Source organism: Cydia pomonella, chromosome 22, assembly GCF_033807575.1.
Source record: "Cydia pomonella isolate Wapato2018A chromosome 22, ilCydPomo1, whole genome shotgun sequence".
Classification (NCBI taxonomy): domain Eukaryota; kingdom Metazoa; phylum Arthropoda; class Insecta; order Lepidoptera; family Tortricidae; genus Cydia; species Cydia pomonella.
Genome location: NC_084724.1, coordinates 10,826,182 through 10,841,689, shown reverse-complemented (window position 1 = coordinate 10,841,689; position 15,508 = coordinate 10,826,182). Strand labels below are relative to the sequence as shown.

At 39.4% G+C, this 15,508-nt stretch overlaps 3 protein-coding genes across 3 annotated transcripts; 2 read left to right on the top strand and 1 right to left on the bottom strand.

Annotated features, from left to right (window-relative positions):
- The first annotated feature begins 3,676 nt into the window (after nt 1–3,676).
- Nucleotides 3,677–6,468, top strand: LOC133530222 (trypsin-like). Its single transcript, XM_061868090.1, has 2 exons — nt 3,677–4,460; nt 5,348–6,468. The coding sequence occupies exons 1-2, from the start codon at nt 3,979–3,981 to the stop codon at nt 5,523–5,525; spliced, it is 660 nt and encodes a 219-aa protein (XP_061724074.1). The 5' UTR covers nt 3,677–3,978; the 3' UTR covers nt 5,526–6,468.
- LOC133530425 (uncharacterized) lies at nt 6,443–9,492 on the top strand. The gene is made up of 5 exons (XM_061868335.1): nt 6,443–6,460; nt 6,662–6,756; nt 7,340–7,403; nt 8,017–8,172; nt 8,577–9,492. The coding sequence occupies exons 1-5, from the start codon at nt 6,443–6,445 to the stop codon at nt 9,375–9,377; spliced, it is 1,134 nt and encodes a 377-aa protein (XP_061724319.1). The 3' UTR covers nt 9,378–9,492.
- Nucleotides 9,493–9,571: 79 nt separating this feature from the next.
- LOC133530223 (cytochrome c oxidase subunit 4 isoform 2, mitochondrial-like) lies at nt 9,572–14,939 on the bottom strand. The gene is made up of 4 exons (XM_061868091.1): nt 14,726–14,939; nt 13,243–13,435; nt 10,766–10,899; nt 9,572–9,647 (listed from the first exon to the last, which is right to left on the bottom strand). Exons 1-4 carry the CDS (start codon nt 14,906–14,908, stop codon nt 9,642–9,644), a joined length of 516 nt encoding a protein of 171 aa, XP_061724075.1. The 5' UTR covers nt 14,909–14,939; the 3' UTR covers nt 9,572–9,641.
- Between the last annotated feature and the right edge of the window lie 569 nt (nt 14,940–15,508).

The window sequence follows — 15,508 nt, the reverse complement described above, 5'->3', positions numbered from 1 at the left end:
ATATAGCCAAGACGCGCGAGCATACCTTGTTACGCGCCCGGCCCGCCCCGGGCCGCGGCGGGCCGGTCGGCAACACCTCCTCGTAACTCATGAGGCCCTGGTACTTGCTACTTGCTAAATTAATTTTTTGGACAGTTTTTTCTCAATTTTGGCCACCGTAGCCTACGGAGACTAACAAGCAACGCTAAGCGGTCTTCGTAGTCTATGGGTGTTGCTATATTACGGGTGTCACATGCGTGTTTCTGACTTATGAAGTAATTATTTTTACTATGCAACCAAATGAATATTTTGTAAGTTGGCATCAATGCACTTAGTTTAAAACTGTATTCGTTTTGGTTTTGTTAGGTTGGTAGCCATTAATCGCAGTAACATTATAGCTTATAAAAGCACAAGAGCTTTTATGAGGAATAGACAATATAGACTTTTCTTGAAATCTTTTATGTATGTTCTTATATTCGTGTTAATGAATGCATAAATGACAGATAACAGTAGAGGAGTAGGAAAAATATGTAAAGGCGCTTACTACTTGACTTGCGTCACACATTTCACAGACAAAGGGCTAAAATAGGAAGTACATTATGATACAAGGGTGCTGCGTTGGGCATCACACACGAGGCGATGTCTATAATGCCCGAGGCACACGTGTTTTATACGACGTTTTTCAGCACACTAGCGAGGAAAAAGACGAAAGTTATATATTAATCCAATTTAGTTGTTGAAACAGTAAAAGTTCAAAATATTTCATAAAAAACTGCCACGGCTGCAGCTGGCGGCCGGCGACCCGAGTCCTTATTGTATAATCTACTCGACCAATCAAGAAGGCTCCGTCTCCATACATATTACTACAAACAAGCTCATGCTAATTTCACAAAAATTGTACATATTGTGAACAAACAAGTAGAAAACAAAATCGATAAGTTAGTAATTGCTGTTGCATTATTATGTTTCACGTTGAAATTGGTGTAAAGTTTATGACAAGGCAGTAAAATAACAATAATTTGTAGAAGTTGTTTATTTCATTGGGACCTATTCGTAGACAATACTTGCAGAAGTAATTTCAATTTCTAATTATAATTTTCAAAACATGACTAAATTTGAAGTGATAATTTTGTTCGCCGTCTTGAAAACAATGATCATAACCGCATTTTCGGAGTCCACAGACACACCTATGTTTCACCAAACTAACGGCAAAATATTAGAAATCCTTGATGACTTATTCATTGCCTTGAGAATCAATAGAAACTTCTCAAAACTTAAAAACGTACAAGAGTATATGTCCAAACACAGTTTTATACAAGAAGCGCTTTATAAAAACCATAAACAATATAAAGAAATACGCGATATAAGTAAAACGAATATTAGCCATAAAATTGCTTATTACATTTCAAACATTAACGAAGTTGTTGACGAAATGATAAGGAATGAAATTGTAATAAAAGACGAAAATTACCAGATTAAAAACAACACACTGAGTGAGAGACAAGACTTTGTTAACTTAGCGCGAAGATTTAATTTAAATGTCAAAACACTGGCTACATCTGTTCTTAAGTTACCAAGTAAGTACAATTCAATTCAATTCAAATATACTTTATTCATGTAGGCCTAGCAACAAGCACTTATGAATAGTAAGACAGTATTACATATAATTATCTTAATCTAATTATCAGAGCAATTTATTGATGTTGTAAATATTATTCCATATATAATACTAATGAATATAATTCATAGATCAAATTTAATACTAAAACTTTCACAAAATACAGTCATACAAAAAAAATAATGTATAAAAAATACTAGTCTAGATTGTTTCTAGAATAAATTCTAAATGTCAAACAAATATAATAAAAACAACAAAGGAAATACATGCATTGGAATATCCATTTCATCATCATTATTCAAATATAATAAATAATTAATCATTTCGAATCACAATTAATCCCACGTTGTTTTATCATTCATGTAGTCTTGTGTGGTATAATAAGCTTTAGAAATAAGTTTACGCTTTACATGATTCTTAAATTTATTAATTGGTAACTCAGTAATATGGTTTGAAAGTTTATTATAAAATCTCACACAATTACCCATGAATGATTTTTTAATTTTATGGAGCCGAGTGAAGGGCACGGCGAGCTTATGTTTATTTCTAGTATTAATATTATGAATGTCTCAATTTTTCTTAAAATCGGCAATTTTTTTATGCACATTCAGAATATTCTCATAAATGTATTGACAGTGCACTGTCATGATGTCAATTTCCTTAAATTTATCTCTCAGTGAGTCTCTATGGTTCATTTTATATATTGCTCGAATAGCCCTCTTCTGCAGAACAAAAATGGTATTTATCTCTGAAGCACCACCCCACAGTAAAATACCATATGACATAATGCTATGGAAGTAACTAAAATATACTAATCGAGCTGTTTTGACATCAGTTAACTGACGGATTTTGCTTACTGCAAAAGCTGCAGAACTCAGTCTATTCGAAAGAGTAGCAATATGGGGACCCCACTGGAGTTTAGAATCTAAAGTTATACCAAGAAAAACTGTACTATCAACTAATACCAATTCCTCATCCTTCACAATGACACTTGTTTGTACATGCCTTACATTACTAGTGACAAACTTAATACATTTAGTCTTATTCTCATTTAACAATAAATTATTAACATTGAACCAATTTACTACTTTAGAAATAGCATCGTTTACATCATTGTAAGCTTGTTGCTGTCGTTTGACTTTGAAAATAAGTGAAGTGTCGTCTGCAAACAATACTATATCATGGTGGGTCTTTACAAGGAATGGCAAGTCATTTATGTAGATAAGGAACAGGAAAGGTCCCAATATTGACCCCTGTGGTACACCCATAGAGACCAATGACCCCGGTGATCGCTGTCCATTCACATCGACCCTTTGTATTCTACCATTTAAGTACGACTTAAGTAAATCCAGTGCCGCTCCTCTAACTCCATAATAGTGTAGTTTCCTGATTAATGTTTCATGACAAACGCAGTCGAAGGCCTTAGACAAATCACAGAAGATACCTATAGCATCTCGTGACTTCTCCCAGGCATCGAAGATATGCTTAATTAGCTCAACACCAGCATCGGTTGTCGAGCGACCCCGAGTAAAACCAAACTGCTTATTATGCATTAAATTATTGACGTTAAAATGTCGTACTAATTGAGAAAGAATTAATTTTTCAAAAATCTTACTGAACGTTGGTAGCACAGATATCGGTCTAAAGTTAGTGGGGTCAGAGTTGCTACCCGATTTAAATAAAGGAGTTATTTTACTATGTTTCATTAAATCAGGAAACTCGCCGCAATCAACACTGTTGTTAAATATAATTACTAAGTCAGGCGCTATAATTTCTACTAAGGATTTGACAGCATGGACAGAGACTCCCCAGAGGTCATTCGTTTTTTTGACATTAACCGAATTAAACGCCTTTACTACATCGGAGGTACAAACACGTTCAAAATGAAAATCTCCACAACACTCTGGAGCGTTATCTTTTAATAGAGTAACAGCAGATGAGGGTGATTACACTTTACATACTTACCTACTTATCATTAAAAGTTTAAAATGAAGGTGATGACGATGACATATTTTGTCTCTCTGGATATCTCAAAGTAATTAGACTAATTAGCCACTGATTCACAAATGCCTTAAAAAAATAGTAAAATATTTGTATATAAGTAGTTGGCGGGACGACTTGAATGCATTTCAGCGGAATTGGCGGGATCTTGCTCAGAACAGGGAGGATTAGAAAGAGAGAGTGGAGTCCTTTTAGCGGCAGTGTGACACACAAAAAGGCTAACTACTTATTTAACATCATCATAGTTGTCAAGTACTAGTTAATGCAATATAGCGGTATTCATTTATATAACCATAAGTTTACTGGATGTTCAATATTGGTCTATTGTTCTCAGGTAAAAAACACGTGTATAAGTAGATATTAGATAATAAGCATCAGTCATGTTTGTTATATGTATAGATTTAAGAGCATGTAGACCTAAGAAGTGTTTATCTGTTAGTAATCCTAAATACCGAAAAAGGAAATATCAAAAAACTCCAGATATAATCATGACGAGCGCCTACAAAAATAAAAGTGCGTTCAAATCATTACAAACAACTCGCCCTCTTGGTTACATCCACTGCTTACTTAGATACCAGAAAAAATTAACGAAGACTGGAAGTATCCAATACAAACGCAATATTCGCAATCCTGATCGTTGTAGACCGATGCACGCTATTCAGCTAATATTACAGACATTCATTTGTTGCTTAGGCACAAAAGCTCTAAGCAAAGATGAAGCGCGGCGTATCTTCGAAGGCAGCAGCACGGGAATCAAGCGGTACCCGTTCATGGTGAGCGTGCATGTGGCGGGGCACTTTGTGTGCGCTGGCTCGCTTGTGCACGAGAGCTTAGCGCTCAGCGCGGCCTCCTGTCTCATACGGTAAGCAATTAGTCGCTTTGGGCACAGAGCCATTGCCAACAGGAAGCGTATCTTCGAGGGCAACCAGCACGGGTATTATGCGGTATCCATTTGTGCTGAGGTTCGTGGCGTAGGCTCGCTGGTACATGATAACTTAGCTCGGCCTCCTGTCTCATACGGTAAGCCATTGGTCGCGTTAGGCTCAGAGCCATTGCCAAGATAAAGCGATCTTCGAGGACAAGCAGCACGGGTATCAAGCGGTATCCGTTCGTGGTTAGCGTGAACGTGGCGGGGGGCACTACGTGTACGTCGGCTCGCTGGTACGTTAGAACTCAGCGCGGCCTCCTGTGTCATACGGTAAGCCATTGGTCGCTTTAGGCACAGAGCCATTGCCAAGATGAAGCATATCTTCGAGGGCAACCAGCACGGGTATCAAGCGGTATCCATTCGTGGCGTCGGCTGGTACACGAGAACTCAGCGCGGTCGCCGCGGTCTCATACGGTGCGCCATTGGTCGCTTTAACCACATGGTCATAGCCAAGATGAAACGCGGCGTATCTTCGAGGCCATCAAGCGGTACCCGTTCATGATGAAGTGCACGTGGCGGAGCGCTTCGTAGATATTAGTTATGTACTGAGAATGTTTTTTTTTTAAAGTAACCATATTTTTTGACAAATTCTTAGTTGGCTACAGGGGTCTTACAAAAAAATCTCCTAAAAACGTAAAGCTGTATTTTTGGTATTTTTTTGTAGTCCTTGGATAAATGTAAAACTATGTTTTGCAAGTAAAAAAAGTTGTGCTCCCTGCTTACTTTTCGAAGGGCTACAAAGGAAATAGGTGCTTTAATCCCTTGGTTTAACAATCAACTATTGCCTATGCCTTATATAGCCTAATTATTTTATCCCCCAGTCCTTCAGATTTAAATGCACACGTCCAAATCCGCGTAGCCAGCGACTTCGTCAGCAAAATGGGCCACCTCATAAACATAGACGAGCACATCTTCCACCCTCAGTTCGATCGGACCACTCTGGCTAACAACCTAGTGCTTTTACGGACAAAGAAAGTAAGTCTACCTTATTGTACCTAAACCATTGAACCTGTCCGACTTAAACACGTCCCTCGTTGCGACAATTCTCAAAAACCTGGGAGACTGCATGAGACTTTATTTTCGGAAACATTTGAAACTTTCCGCAACTTGCAGACCTAATTCTATGCTGCTTCACCATTATTTTCGCGCGTCCAGATTTTGCGAATGGGTTGCGATTGCGCACACGTTTGCTGCAGATTTTGCGCGAACATGCGTGCGCACTGGTGACGAATCTGCAGATCTGGCCGCACATTTAGAATTACTTAGAATAAAGACAGGTGCTAGAGCTAGAAACTCTCTATCAACGTTATCATGGTTCGTTAAAAATACTTGTAAGGAAACTTGGATAGTCTAGACATGGCTTGATAGCTACCGCCGCCATATTTTACGAACAGGTCGTTGATGGTGCGTAGCTATCCAGCTAACCCAGCCTAAATCAGATATTACAGATCACAACAAACATCATTGTCCAAGTTACCGCAGGTGAGCCTTTTTGAAATGTTGATAAACGCTTATTGTAACGACTTGATGAAGTTAGATAATAGTAAAGAAAGTAGTCAAATTGCAACCCCTTCTCCCAATAATATATTCTTTATTATGAAAGGCACTGCGATTTAGAAAACAGCGCGTAGTAGCCATTCAATACGACACGGCGGCTGCAAGCGCTCTGAAACCCAGCGTTGAAAACGTCGTCATACTGGGCTGGGGTCGAAGAAAGGTGAGTGTCCACTCGAAACTATAACCATAGATAAAATAACAAATTCTCGTTGTAGACGTAGCTGTTTTGTCAGCAACAGCCTCGTAAAGCACGCATCACGCACGCTTCCTAGCGCCCTTAAACGCCCTTTGAACGCCAAGAACCCTTAAAGGTGTCGTTACTAGTCGTGCCCACAGCGCCAAGGACATCTATTGGTGTCATGACGGACGCTGTCAAAGTAACCTTTACGCTTTCGAGTATGGTTTACATTTTAGCTCCCTTGCGCCCGGGATCTTGGCGTTTGAGTGATGTTTGTGTTTATGACATAAAGCGTTCAAAGGGTTAAGGGCTCCACATACCTTGCAACAAACCGCATACAATTTGTTAGTGAAGTGAGGTTTGAATTTTTTTAGCTAGACTAAAAATGTAATTGATATAGACAGATGAAGCAGACCTGCGTGTAGAAGACCGACCGCTTTCGGAAGCAAAAGTCGAGCTTTACGACTTTAGTGCCTGCCAGTATATCTACACAAAGTAAGTTATTGCAAAACTCTTAATGGCAGAATAGATAGGAGTCCACATAATGCGCTATGTTGAAATGCATACCTACAAATGCTTCCACTGATTAAGAGTGGAATTCCATTTTACTTCGGTCGGCTAAGTTGCCTCTGTTTCCGCTCGTTTCCCCGTTTGGTGGAAGGCGGACATTATTATCGACTGTAGGTACTTTTCTAATCACCTTACCGACTCATCAAGCATTTTTAGCTAGCACTGTATGAAGTCGTGTCCATCTACCATTACACTACAGAGCTTTTATTCGGTCTCCATCATCAAAACAGCTTGATAACATTGTATTGTCATCGGATTTACTCTCAATCGAAAAACGAAGTAGGAAAAAGTCATATTTGTTAGACAGGATGAGATTACAGACAAGCACAGAAACAAGACAAAGTAAATATTGAGCTAATAAAGACAGAAGTTAGTCTGGTCTAGGAAAGTAGAATTAGTTTTTCTGTTATTTTTAACTGCTACTGGTACGATTGGCTGACCCGGCTTGAACAAATATCAAGATACAGATTTACAAATAAAAAATATGAGATAGTAAATAATGTTTCAGAGATTTCGTTACTGAGAAGGCTTTCTGCGCTGGGTTCGTTGACCGAGGCGCGGGAGCATGCAATGTAAGTAGCTATCGCCGTTATACCGTCACTTTATACCTTATTACTTCGTCATTCTTGGAGATTAACCACCCCTGAACTTGACACTTCTCTGCAAGACTGGTCCAAAGGCCTTTAGTAGTCAAGCGCATGTCTTAATCGCCTCAGTGTCATCATATTACAAAAAAATTAACTTTTACTTTTGTCATGGGCTCCTGTATGTACGCACTTACTTTTTCCATATCAGAACTGTTGAATCTCACCGATTAAACACGCCCTAGCAGACTCCAGTCTACACGACTTTTCCGGCAGTGACGGATTTGCCCTAAGGCATAGTAGACCCGGGCCTAGGGCGGCAAGACATTAGGGGCCGCAGCAAGGCGGCAGTCTATATGATGAATGCTGAGAAAGGGGCGGCTAGTCGTTACCACAGGGCCCGGGGCCTAGGGTTATGACTGCAAATCCGCCACTATCTTCCGGTTTGCCGTCCATAAGTAGACGGTTTACCTAATGTCAGCAAAACCCTAGCAGAAGCAGATCCCACAAAGCTATTTCCACATCAATTAGGGGTAATTGTCGGTTGGCTTTTAAGAGGAGTATGTATTCAGATATTTCTACTTTTGTTTATGATTGACAGCACGATGCCGGCGGACCGGCACTGGTGGACAACGTATTGGTCGGAGTTATCAGCTTCGGTTCCCCACACTGCGGGGCCGCAGAAGCACCCACAGTCTTCACTCGACTCGGCCTCTACGACAAGTGGATAAATAGCGTGTTTCAGAAGCTCACCCAGGTAACACACCACGGCACTTGTTGCCAACGTAATTGATCTGAGTTATAGTTTCCCCCAGTTTTTCTCATGCGTAGCCCTATATGTACTTGTAGATGTCCAGTGTTTCCTGCTACTAGTTGGTGCAAATGTTTGCCTGCCATTGATTAGCGTTTGCTATTCATCGTAATTTTTAATTGTATTTGTAAAAAACGAAGGGTGTGACAAGTGTTATTTCAATACAATTTGGGCGATTTGACATTTTAAGGTTATAAATTGTAAGGAGATATCACGTGTCACCGTACCCATCATGTTTAAAAATATACTAGTCTGTGCAGAAAGAAAAGAGTCGTAGAAAGTATGGGTTCCCTTAGATTTCACGACTCTCTCTTTCCGCACAGACTCTATAAAGATTGAATCGTTTACAGAATTCAGAAATCACCTCCGAGACAAATGAACTGAAGGACTTTACTGACAACTATGTAAAGGATGAAATACTGAACGTAGACGAAGCCATGAAGGATGTATACCGAGAGAACTTCAACGTCAATGACGTACTTTACGGGCCAATAGAGACATTAGACGACAACGATAACCCTATGGTATTTAACCAATCATTCTTGCGAGATTTTCCCAGCGACTCAGATTTGTTCCCTAATCCAGAATTTGTGGCAAACTTACCTCAACCTGAAACCTCGAAACCAATTATCCCCGAGATACCAGACGAGTACTGGAGGGATATCTCGTCAAACGAACAGACAGATCCGACAGACGAGAATTATGCACCTGAAGACCAGTTTGGTACACGAACAGAGGCTACAACAGTTACAAATCTAGCATATGGCTCACAAAGCATTTACGAAGAGAATGACGATTCTATAAATGAATACACTACAACAGAAGCAAGTGTAGGTGAAAATTACTTTGTCAATAAAAATAATGAAAACCCTGAAGAAACCTGTGCTATGGAATATATTTTATGCAAAAAAGGTATTAAGAAAGGACCGAAAGCTTCTGAAAGTATAATTCAATACCCAGGAAGAGATATTGAACTAAAGCAACCAATAAATACTAAAATTGAGAGTGCTGAAGAAGATGATAAGGCAGTTATTGTAATGTTGGATTCTGGTACTACTGAGAGAATTGAAGTGCATAAAAGCGATCCGGTTTACGAAAGAGGGTTTAAAATGTTAGCAGCTAAGATTCTTCAAGCTCGGGAGCTTGTTTAGACTTTTAACACGGTGATCTTAAACGATATATTCTTGTATTTGTTATGATATTGATAACGACACATTGATGATGACACCTTGTATTATCCCCAAATTAAATGCACCTAAATTTCAATATTGTTAATGAATTGTAGTATTGGTGGATTTGTTAGTGTACACTATTTACTTAAATGATATAAATAAAAATTCTTACATTGGTCCGAAACGTATATTCAACATAGTACTCCAATAACAACACGACTAACTGAACTCCGATCCTGCAGCTTATTTCTGAAACAATATAAATATTCTATATACAAATACCTATAAATTGCACTGGTATCCCTAAACAGTGATTTAGTACATGCATACATATACCTGAGTGAATGTCACGTACCCGGCACTTTTCTGGAATGCCCCATTTATTGCTGAGCAAGGCCCGTACCTACATTTCATGCCGTTGACAGAAAAATGACGTCGCGCTACATAGGGTATGGTATGATTCCAATTAGCATATTCGTAATAATTAATAATGTGTCAACCTCTTTACGTAACTGCTACATATAATTGACAATCAGTAGGTACAGAAACGTCTCACTGGCTTTCGTCTAATTGTCACTCAACTAAATAATAGATCATTGACTCATTAAATAATACATAATTTTGATTTTACAGCGTATTTTACGTAACAAATATTTCTTTTTCTACGCGTCTATAGATTAGTTATTTAAATTTGTAGTGAATAAAATGACATGAATCTAGTATTTAGTATGGATCGGGCATGAGTGGTGGGGAAAGTCCGAAGCTGAACGGGATAGTGCTATGTATCTTTCAGTAGGAGTAGCAGAGAAAGCGTTATTATTGTTTATCCTTGTTACAGTTTCATTTTTTTATTCCCCATCGTAAATTTTAGTATGGTTTATGGCGGGCAACAAATAACCCGACCAAATTACGTAGGTCGGTTTGGGATGTTGTCAGAAATGTTAAAACGTGTTTTTAACCTTTGGTATACCTAGGAGCAGATCTGCTCCATATACTTATATTCAACCAAATTCAACTTAAACATGAAGATGTCATCTTTGCTACGAATAAATTGGCAAATATTGTCACATTGCGTACCTATGTTCTGTCCCTCACGGGAGCACGCGCTCGCTTACCTTCCAGCAGTCGTTTTCGTACTCCCAAAGCAAGGACAACCCATCGATCGACTGCGTGGTATCTCGTTCATATACAATAAAACTATGCCTATTACCATCCAGTAATCGTCAAAATCCCACAAAGAGTTTAAGACGTCGATCGACAGCATGAGATCTTGCTCATGCGATAATTCTTTTTGTTAATAAGTCTCTTGATCAGCAGCTCGGCTTGTACAATACAGAAACTTGTGTAGATTTTTTAGGCTCGCTTACCTTCCAGCAGTCGTTGTCGTAATCCCACAGTGAGGACAGGCCATCGATCGGCTGCACGCGTAACTCCAGCATGCGGCGAAGCTGCGCCATCCGCGACTCCAGAGAAAACGAGTCCGGCCAATTGGGCTCCGCGACTGCAATCCACAATTTCATTCAAAATTGTTAAAGTAACAGAAATGATTTCAACAAATATATGTTAAGACGCCTGAACACTTTTTTAGTTCCGATGGCTTGTTTTGATGAGTTTTTCGGAATATAATACGAAATAGTAGATTGATGAAAGGCACTCGTGTTAGAGCGCCAATAGGCCGAAGCTGAAATAATGTCTTACATTGAACGCCAAAAACACTTAAAGGTGTCCTAACTAGTTGTGCCCACAGCGCCAAGGACAACTATAGGTGTTATGGCGGACGCTGTCAAAGTCTTCATACTCGCTTGCTCCTGGGAGCTTGGCGTTTGAGTAATGTTTATGGTATAAAGCGTTCAAAAGGTTAAACACTCTACTGTTAATTTCGAAAACGAGGGAAGTAAAATACATGTGTTTTTTTAACATAATTAAGTATAATTTATAATAGAATTTATTGACTTAAATTCTTCAATTAACCGTTTAGGTAATAATGTGGTTATTTAAGGAATGGGAAGTTAAATATCAGAACAGAACGGAAATTATATAAAAAAAAACCGGCCAAGAGCATGTCGGGCCACGCTCAGTGTAGGGTTCCGTAGTTACTCTTCCGTCACAATAAGCTAAACTGGAGCTTAAAGTATAGTAAATTGTTAACCAAGGGATGAAACGGTAACTTTCACCCGAGTTAAACAAATAGGCAAATTTGCATAATCAGTACCTAATTAAAGTAAGTCTTTTTACTATGAAGGGAAAACTTTTTGCGATAACTCAAAAACAGCTAAACTGATCATATCCGCTATAGTTTTCATTTAATGTCTTTCTTAAGCTCTACTTCCACGATTTTTTTCATATTTTTTGGACCTATGGTTCAAAAGTTAAAGGCCCCCCTTTTTTTTTTTTCTTTCGGAGCGATTATCTCCGAATATATTCACTTTATCAAAAAATGTTTTTTGAAAACCCCTATTAGTTTTGAAAGACCTTTCCAACGATACCCCACACTCTAGGGTTGAAGCGAAAAAAAAAATCACCCCCACTTTACGTGTAGGGGAGGTACCCTAAAAAAAATTAATTTTTTAGATTTTATTGTACGACTTTGTCGGCTTTATTGATTTATATATCCATGCCAAATTTCAGCTTTCTAGCACTAACGACCACGGAGCAAAGCCTCGGACAGACAGACAGACAGACAGACAGACGGACATGGCGAAACTATAAGGGTTCCTAGTTGACTACGGAACCCTAATAAATTTAAAACCAAATTTAAATTGTTTATCGTAAAAATAAAAATTGTATTTGGAAAGTAAAATGCTCTAGTGCAGAAACTACATCACTTTCTGCACACTTTGACCCACGTTGAAAAAAAAAAAATTACCATTGGCTAGCGAAGGAAACCTGCATACATCCGCGATAAATTCAAAGGTACTTAAGTAAGAGTGGAGGACCCGTGCGCAATCGCATTTTCATACAATTGTAGCCCTCATTTTCCTCTCTGGATTATTATTGAAAATATTTTAACACAAATGGTTGTATATCAACCACAGTTATACCCTTATTACGTTTGATTATTTTCGTTTTTTTTTTTATTATTATAAGAGTTAGGAGCATTTATAAATTTGTATGAAATCTGTTTTTCGCTCCTAATTTTTACAATAATCAAAAAATCGAATCGAAAAATTGACAATATCCAGGATGGAAAATGGGGACTACGCATCCACTTTGGGGCAGCATGTGCATGGAAGCAAGCCTGATTTAATATTTCAGAGGTAAGTACTGTTTCAAAATCATTCTCAATTTTCGAGAACAACATCAATCAGTTTTTTGGGCGTGGCGCTGCTGCGACAACTGCTCTGAGCAGTCATTGTAGGTATAGTCTAGTAAGTGAAAGAGAACAATCGGCAGCATATGCGTTAGAGAGGGATAACGTGACCTTACGCTGTTACACATCGGTTTTGTTCGACGGTGAGAATTCTGTACGTCGTACTTATTTAAATTATAACTATGGACAAGGCAAGGGGGGGGAGAAAGATCACCGAATGGTCAAGAGTAAAAAACCGGCCAAGTTCTGTACCATTACGCAAAAAATCGGCAAAACAATCACGTTTGTTGTATGGGAGCCTATAACGCCTTCTTTTCCTCTATTCTCTGACATAAACCCTTTTCTTCTCTTTTCTGATATGACCAAGAAAACTGCGTACTTATTTCCCACTTAAAGGCTGCCAACGCACTTATAGTCCGTTTGGTCTTGCAGGTGTCCGTGGGTAACGTTAATTGGTTACCATCAAGCGATTTGCCTGCTCATTTGTCTCCTATATCAAAAACAAGAAAAAAGAGATAATATAAGGTGGTTTACTGAGGTTGCGGTATATCATCTGATGCCAGAACACCCACGACACGAAGAACAGGCCGCCGCCGATGACGATCTTCCAGTGGTGCGTAGGATGCTGAAACTCCGAGAAGGTCTGGCAGAACGACGCGCGGTACAAGGCCTTCTTCTCTTCGCAGCACAGCATCTTCCAGTCACCGCACTCTTTTTGGCGGAGGGCCTGGAATTAGTATTATAAGGTGGATTGAGGTAACTTCGAAAGCGAGTTTATTTTGAAAATGGTAAATATCTACTAAACACACATGTAACTCCTCTGGAGTTGCAGGCGTACACAGGCTCCGGAGACTGCTTACCATCAGGCGGGCCGTATGCTTGTTTGCCACCGACGTAGTATAAAAAAAACTAAAAGCAAGGTGCCTGGGTAATACGGGACGCGATACTGAAATACGGTGACAGTCCTGTATATACGGGACGTATGGCAACTGTCTTTCTCAAACACATCTGGATCTGGTTACGCATGAGCGGGAGCGAGAGCGAATCGATTCCTTAGATACCTACTTACTTACTGATGTGGCGCAGCGACCCGAAGTGGATTTTGGCTTCCGACACCGAAGACCGACATTTTTTGCCGACTTCGCTAACGTCTTTTTGCACTTCGGCTTTCCAGCGGTGTGATCTAGGATGAGGATGTCCAAAAGATTTTCGGGCATTTGGTACGCCAGAGTACGCCCTCGATCGTCACCCATCCGGACTACGAGCCCGAGCCATCGTAGTCTGGCGGCTTTCATTTTTAGGGTTCCGTAGTCAACTAGGAACCCTTATAGTTTCGCCATGTCCGTCTGTCTGTCTGTCTGTCTGTCTGTCTGTCCGAGGCTTTGCTCCGTGGTCGTTAGTGCTAGAAAGCTGAAATTTGGCATGGATATATAAATCAATAAAGCCGACAAAGTCGTACAATAAAATCTAAAAATTAAATTTTTTTTAGGGTACCTCCCCTACACGTAAAGTGGCGGTGAATTTTTTTTTTCGCTTCAACCCTAGAGTGTGGGATATCGTTGGAAAGGTCTTTCAAAACTAATAGGGGTCTTCAACAAACATTGCTTGATAAAGTGAATATATTCGGAGATAATTGCTCCGAAAGAAAAAGAAAATGTGTCCCCCCCCCCCCACCCCTCTAACTTTTGAACCATAGGTCCAAAAAATATGAAAAAAATCTTGGAAGTAGAGCTTAAGAAAGACATTAAATGAAAACTATAGCGGATATGATCAGTTTAGCTGTTTTTGAGTTATCGCAAAAAGTTTCCTCTTCATAGTAAAAAGACGTACATCACCCACAGTTCATCCCTTGGTTAACAATCTACCATACTTTAAGCTCCAGTTTAGCTTATTGTGACGGAAGAGTAACTACGAAACCCTACTCTGAGCATGGTCCGACATGCTCTTGGCCGGTTTTTTATTCTAAGGAAGTTGGGCGGTTCTAAGTGGGAATAAATGCCTACAAAAAGGGGCTTACCACAATATCCCTAGTGTTCTCCTTAAACCGGATCGCCGGGAACGGGAAGTGCGGGTCATCTTTGTAGTTGTACCCCCCATTATGGCCATACCCCACTACATCCCTCGTCCCGATTCTGCACCGATTGGTAATATTTCTAGCGTGCCGGACGGCCGGGTTAAACTGGGATTTTAACATAGCCATTGTTGTCAGACTGGCAATAAACAAAAATTGACAAGTCTGAAATCGATTTGAATTGACGTTTTCGCTTTTGTGTTAGCGGCCGGTGACGTAGAGTTGAAACAGGTTGTAGTGTGATAATTGTAGTTATCGTTCTTATAGTTTTTTTGTTTTGTTTGAGCATTGTTTGGACTTATACGCACGAGAGTTTAAAAAGCGTCGCGTTAAAACCTAACCTTAAAAGTACCACACGTTAAATACTCCAAATTTACTTTTAAACGTCTCATGATTGGTGCAGTTACAATACAGATAATAGGAACTAACTAACTTAAAAACTTAATAGTTTCCATTGACAGCACTCACAACATTCAAAATCTAAATAAATGTTTAATGTAGACCTAATGAAGAATAGGAATAACCAGAGACCAGAGTCTCTATGACGACAAGAAAAATCATATTCAACATGTATATTCATGCATCTTGCTCAAACACATCTGGATCTAGTTACGCATGAGCAGGAGCGAGAGCGAATAAATTCGTTAGGTACCTATACCTACTTATAATAACTACTGGTGTAATCAGAATTAAAAACTATTGGTCTGCTAAGTAAGTAATTGGTAAGTA

Excerpts from the sequence above, each read along its gene's own strand:
- LOC133530425 (XM_061868335.1), top strand. Across the intron at positions 7,404-8,016 it reads GAGGCGCGGGAGCATGCAAT|CACGATGCCGGCGGACCGGC; the intron begins GTAAGTAGCTAT and ends TATGATTGACAG. Across the intron at positions 8,173-8,576 it reads TGTTTCAGAAGCTCACCCAG|AATTCAGAAATCACCTCCGA; the intron begins GTAACACACCAC and ends AATCGTTTACAG.
- LOC133530222 (XM_061868090.1), top strand. The coding sequence starts at position 3,979 with ATGTTTGTTATATGTATAGATTTAAGAGCATGTAGACCTAAGAAGTGT. Across the intron at positions 4,461-5,347 it reads GCGGCCTCCTGTCTCATACG|TCCTTCAGATTTAAATGCAC; the intron begins GTAAGCAATTAG and ends TTTATCCCCCAG.
- LOC133530223 (XM_061868091.1), bottom strand. The coding sequence starts at position 14,908 with ATGGCTATGTTAAAATCCCAGTTTAACCCGGCCGTCCGGCACGCTAGA. Across the intron at positions 13,436-14,725 it reads AGAACACTAGGGATATTGTG|GCCCTCCGCCAAAAAGAGTG; the intron begins GTAAGCCCCTTT and ends TACTAATTCCAG. Across the intron at positions 10,900-13,242 it reads GATGATATACCGCAACCTCA|TCGCGGAGCCCAATTGGCCG; the intron begins GTAAACCACCTT and ends TGTGGATTGCAG.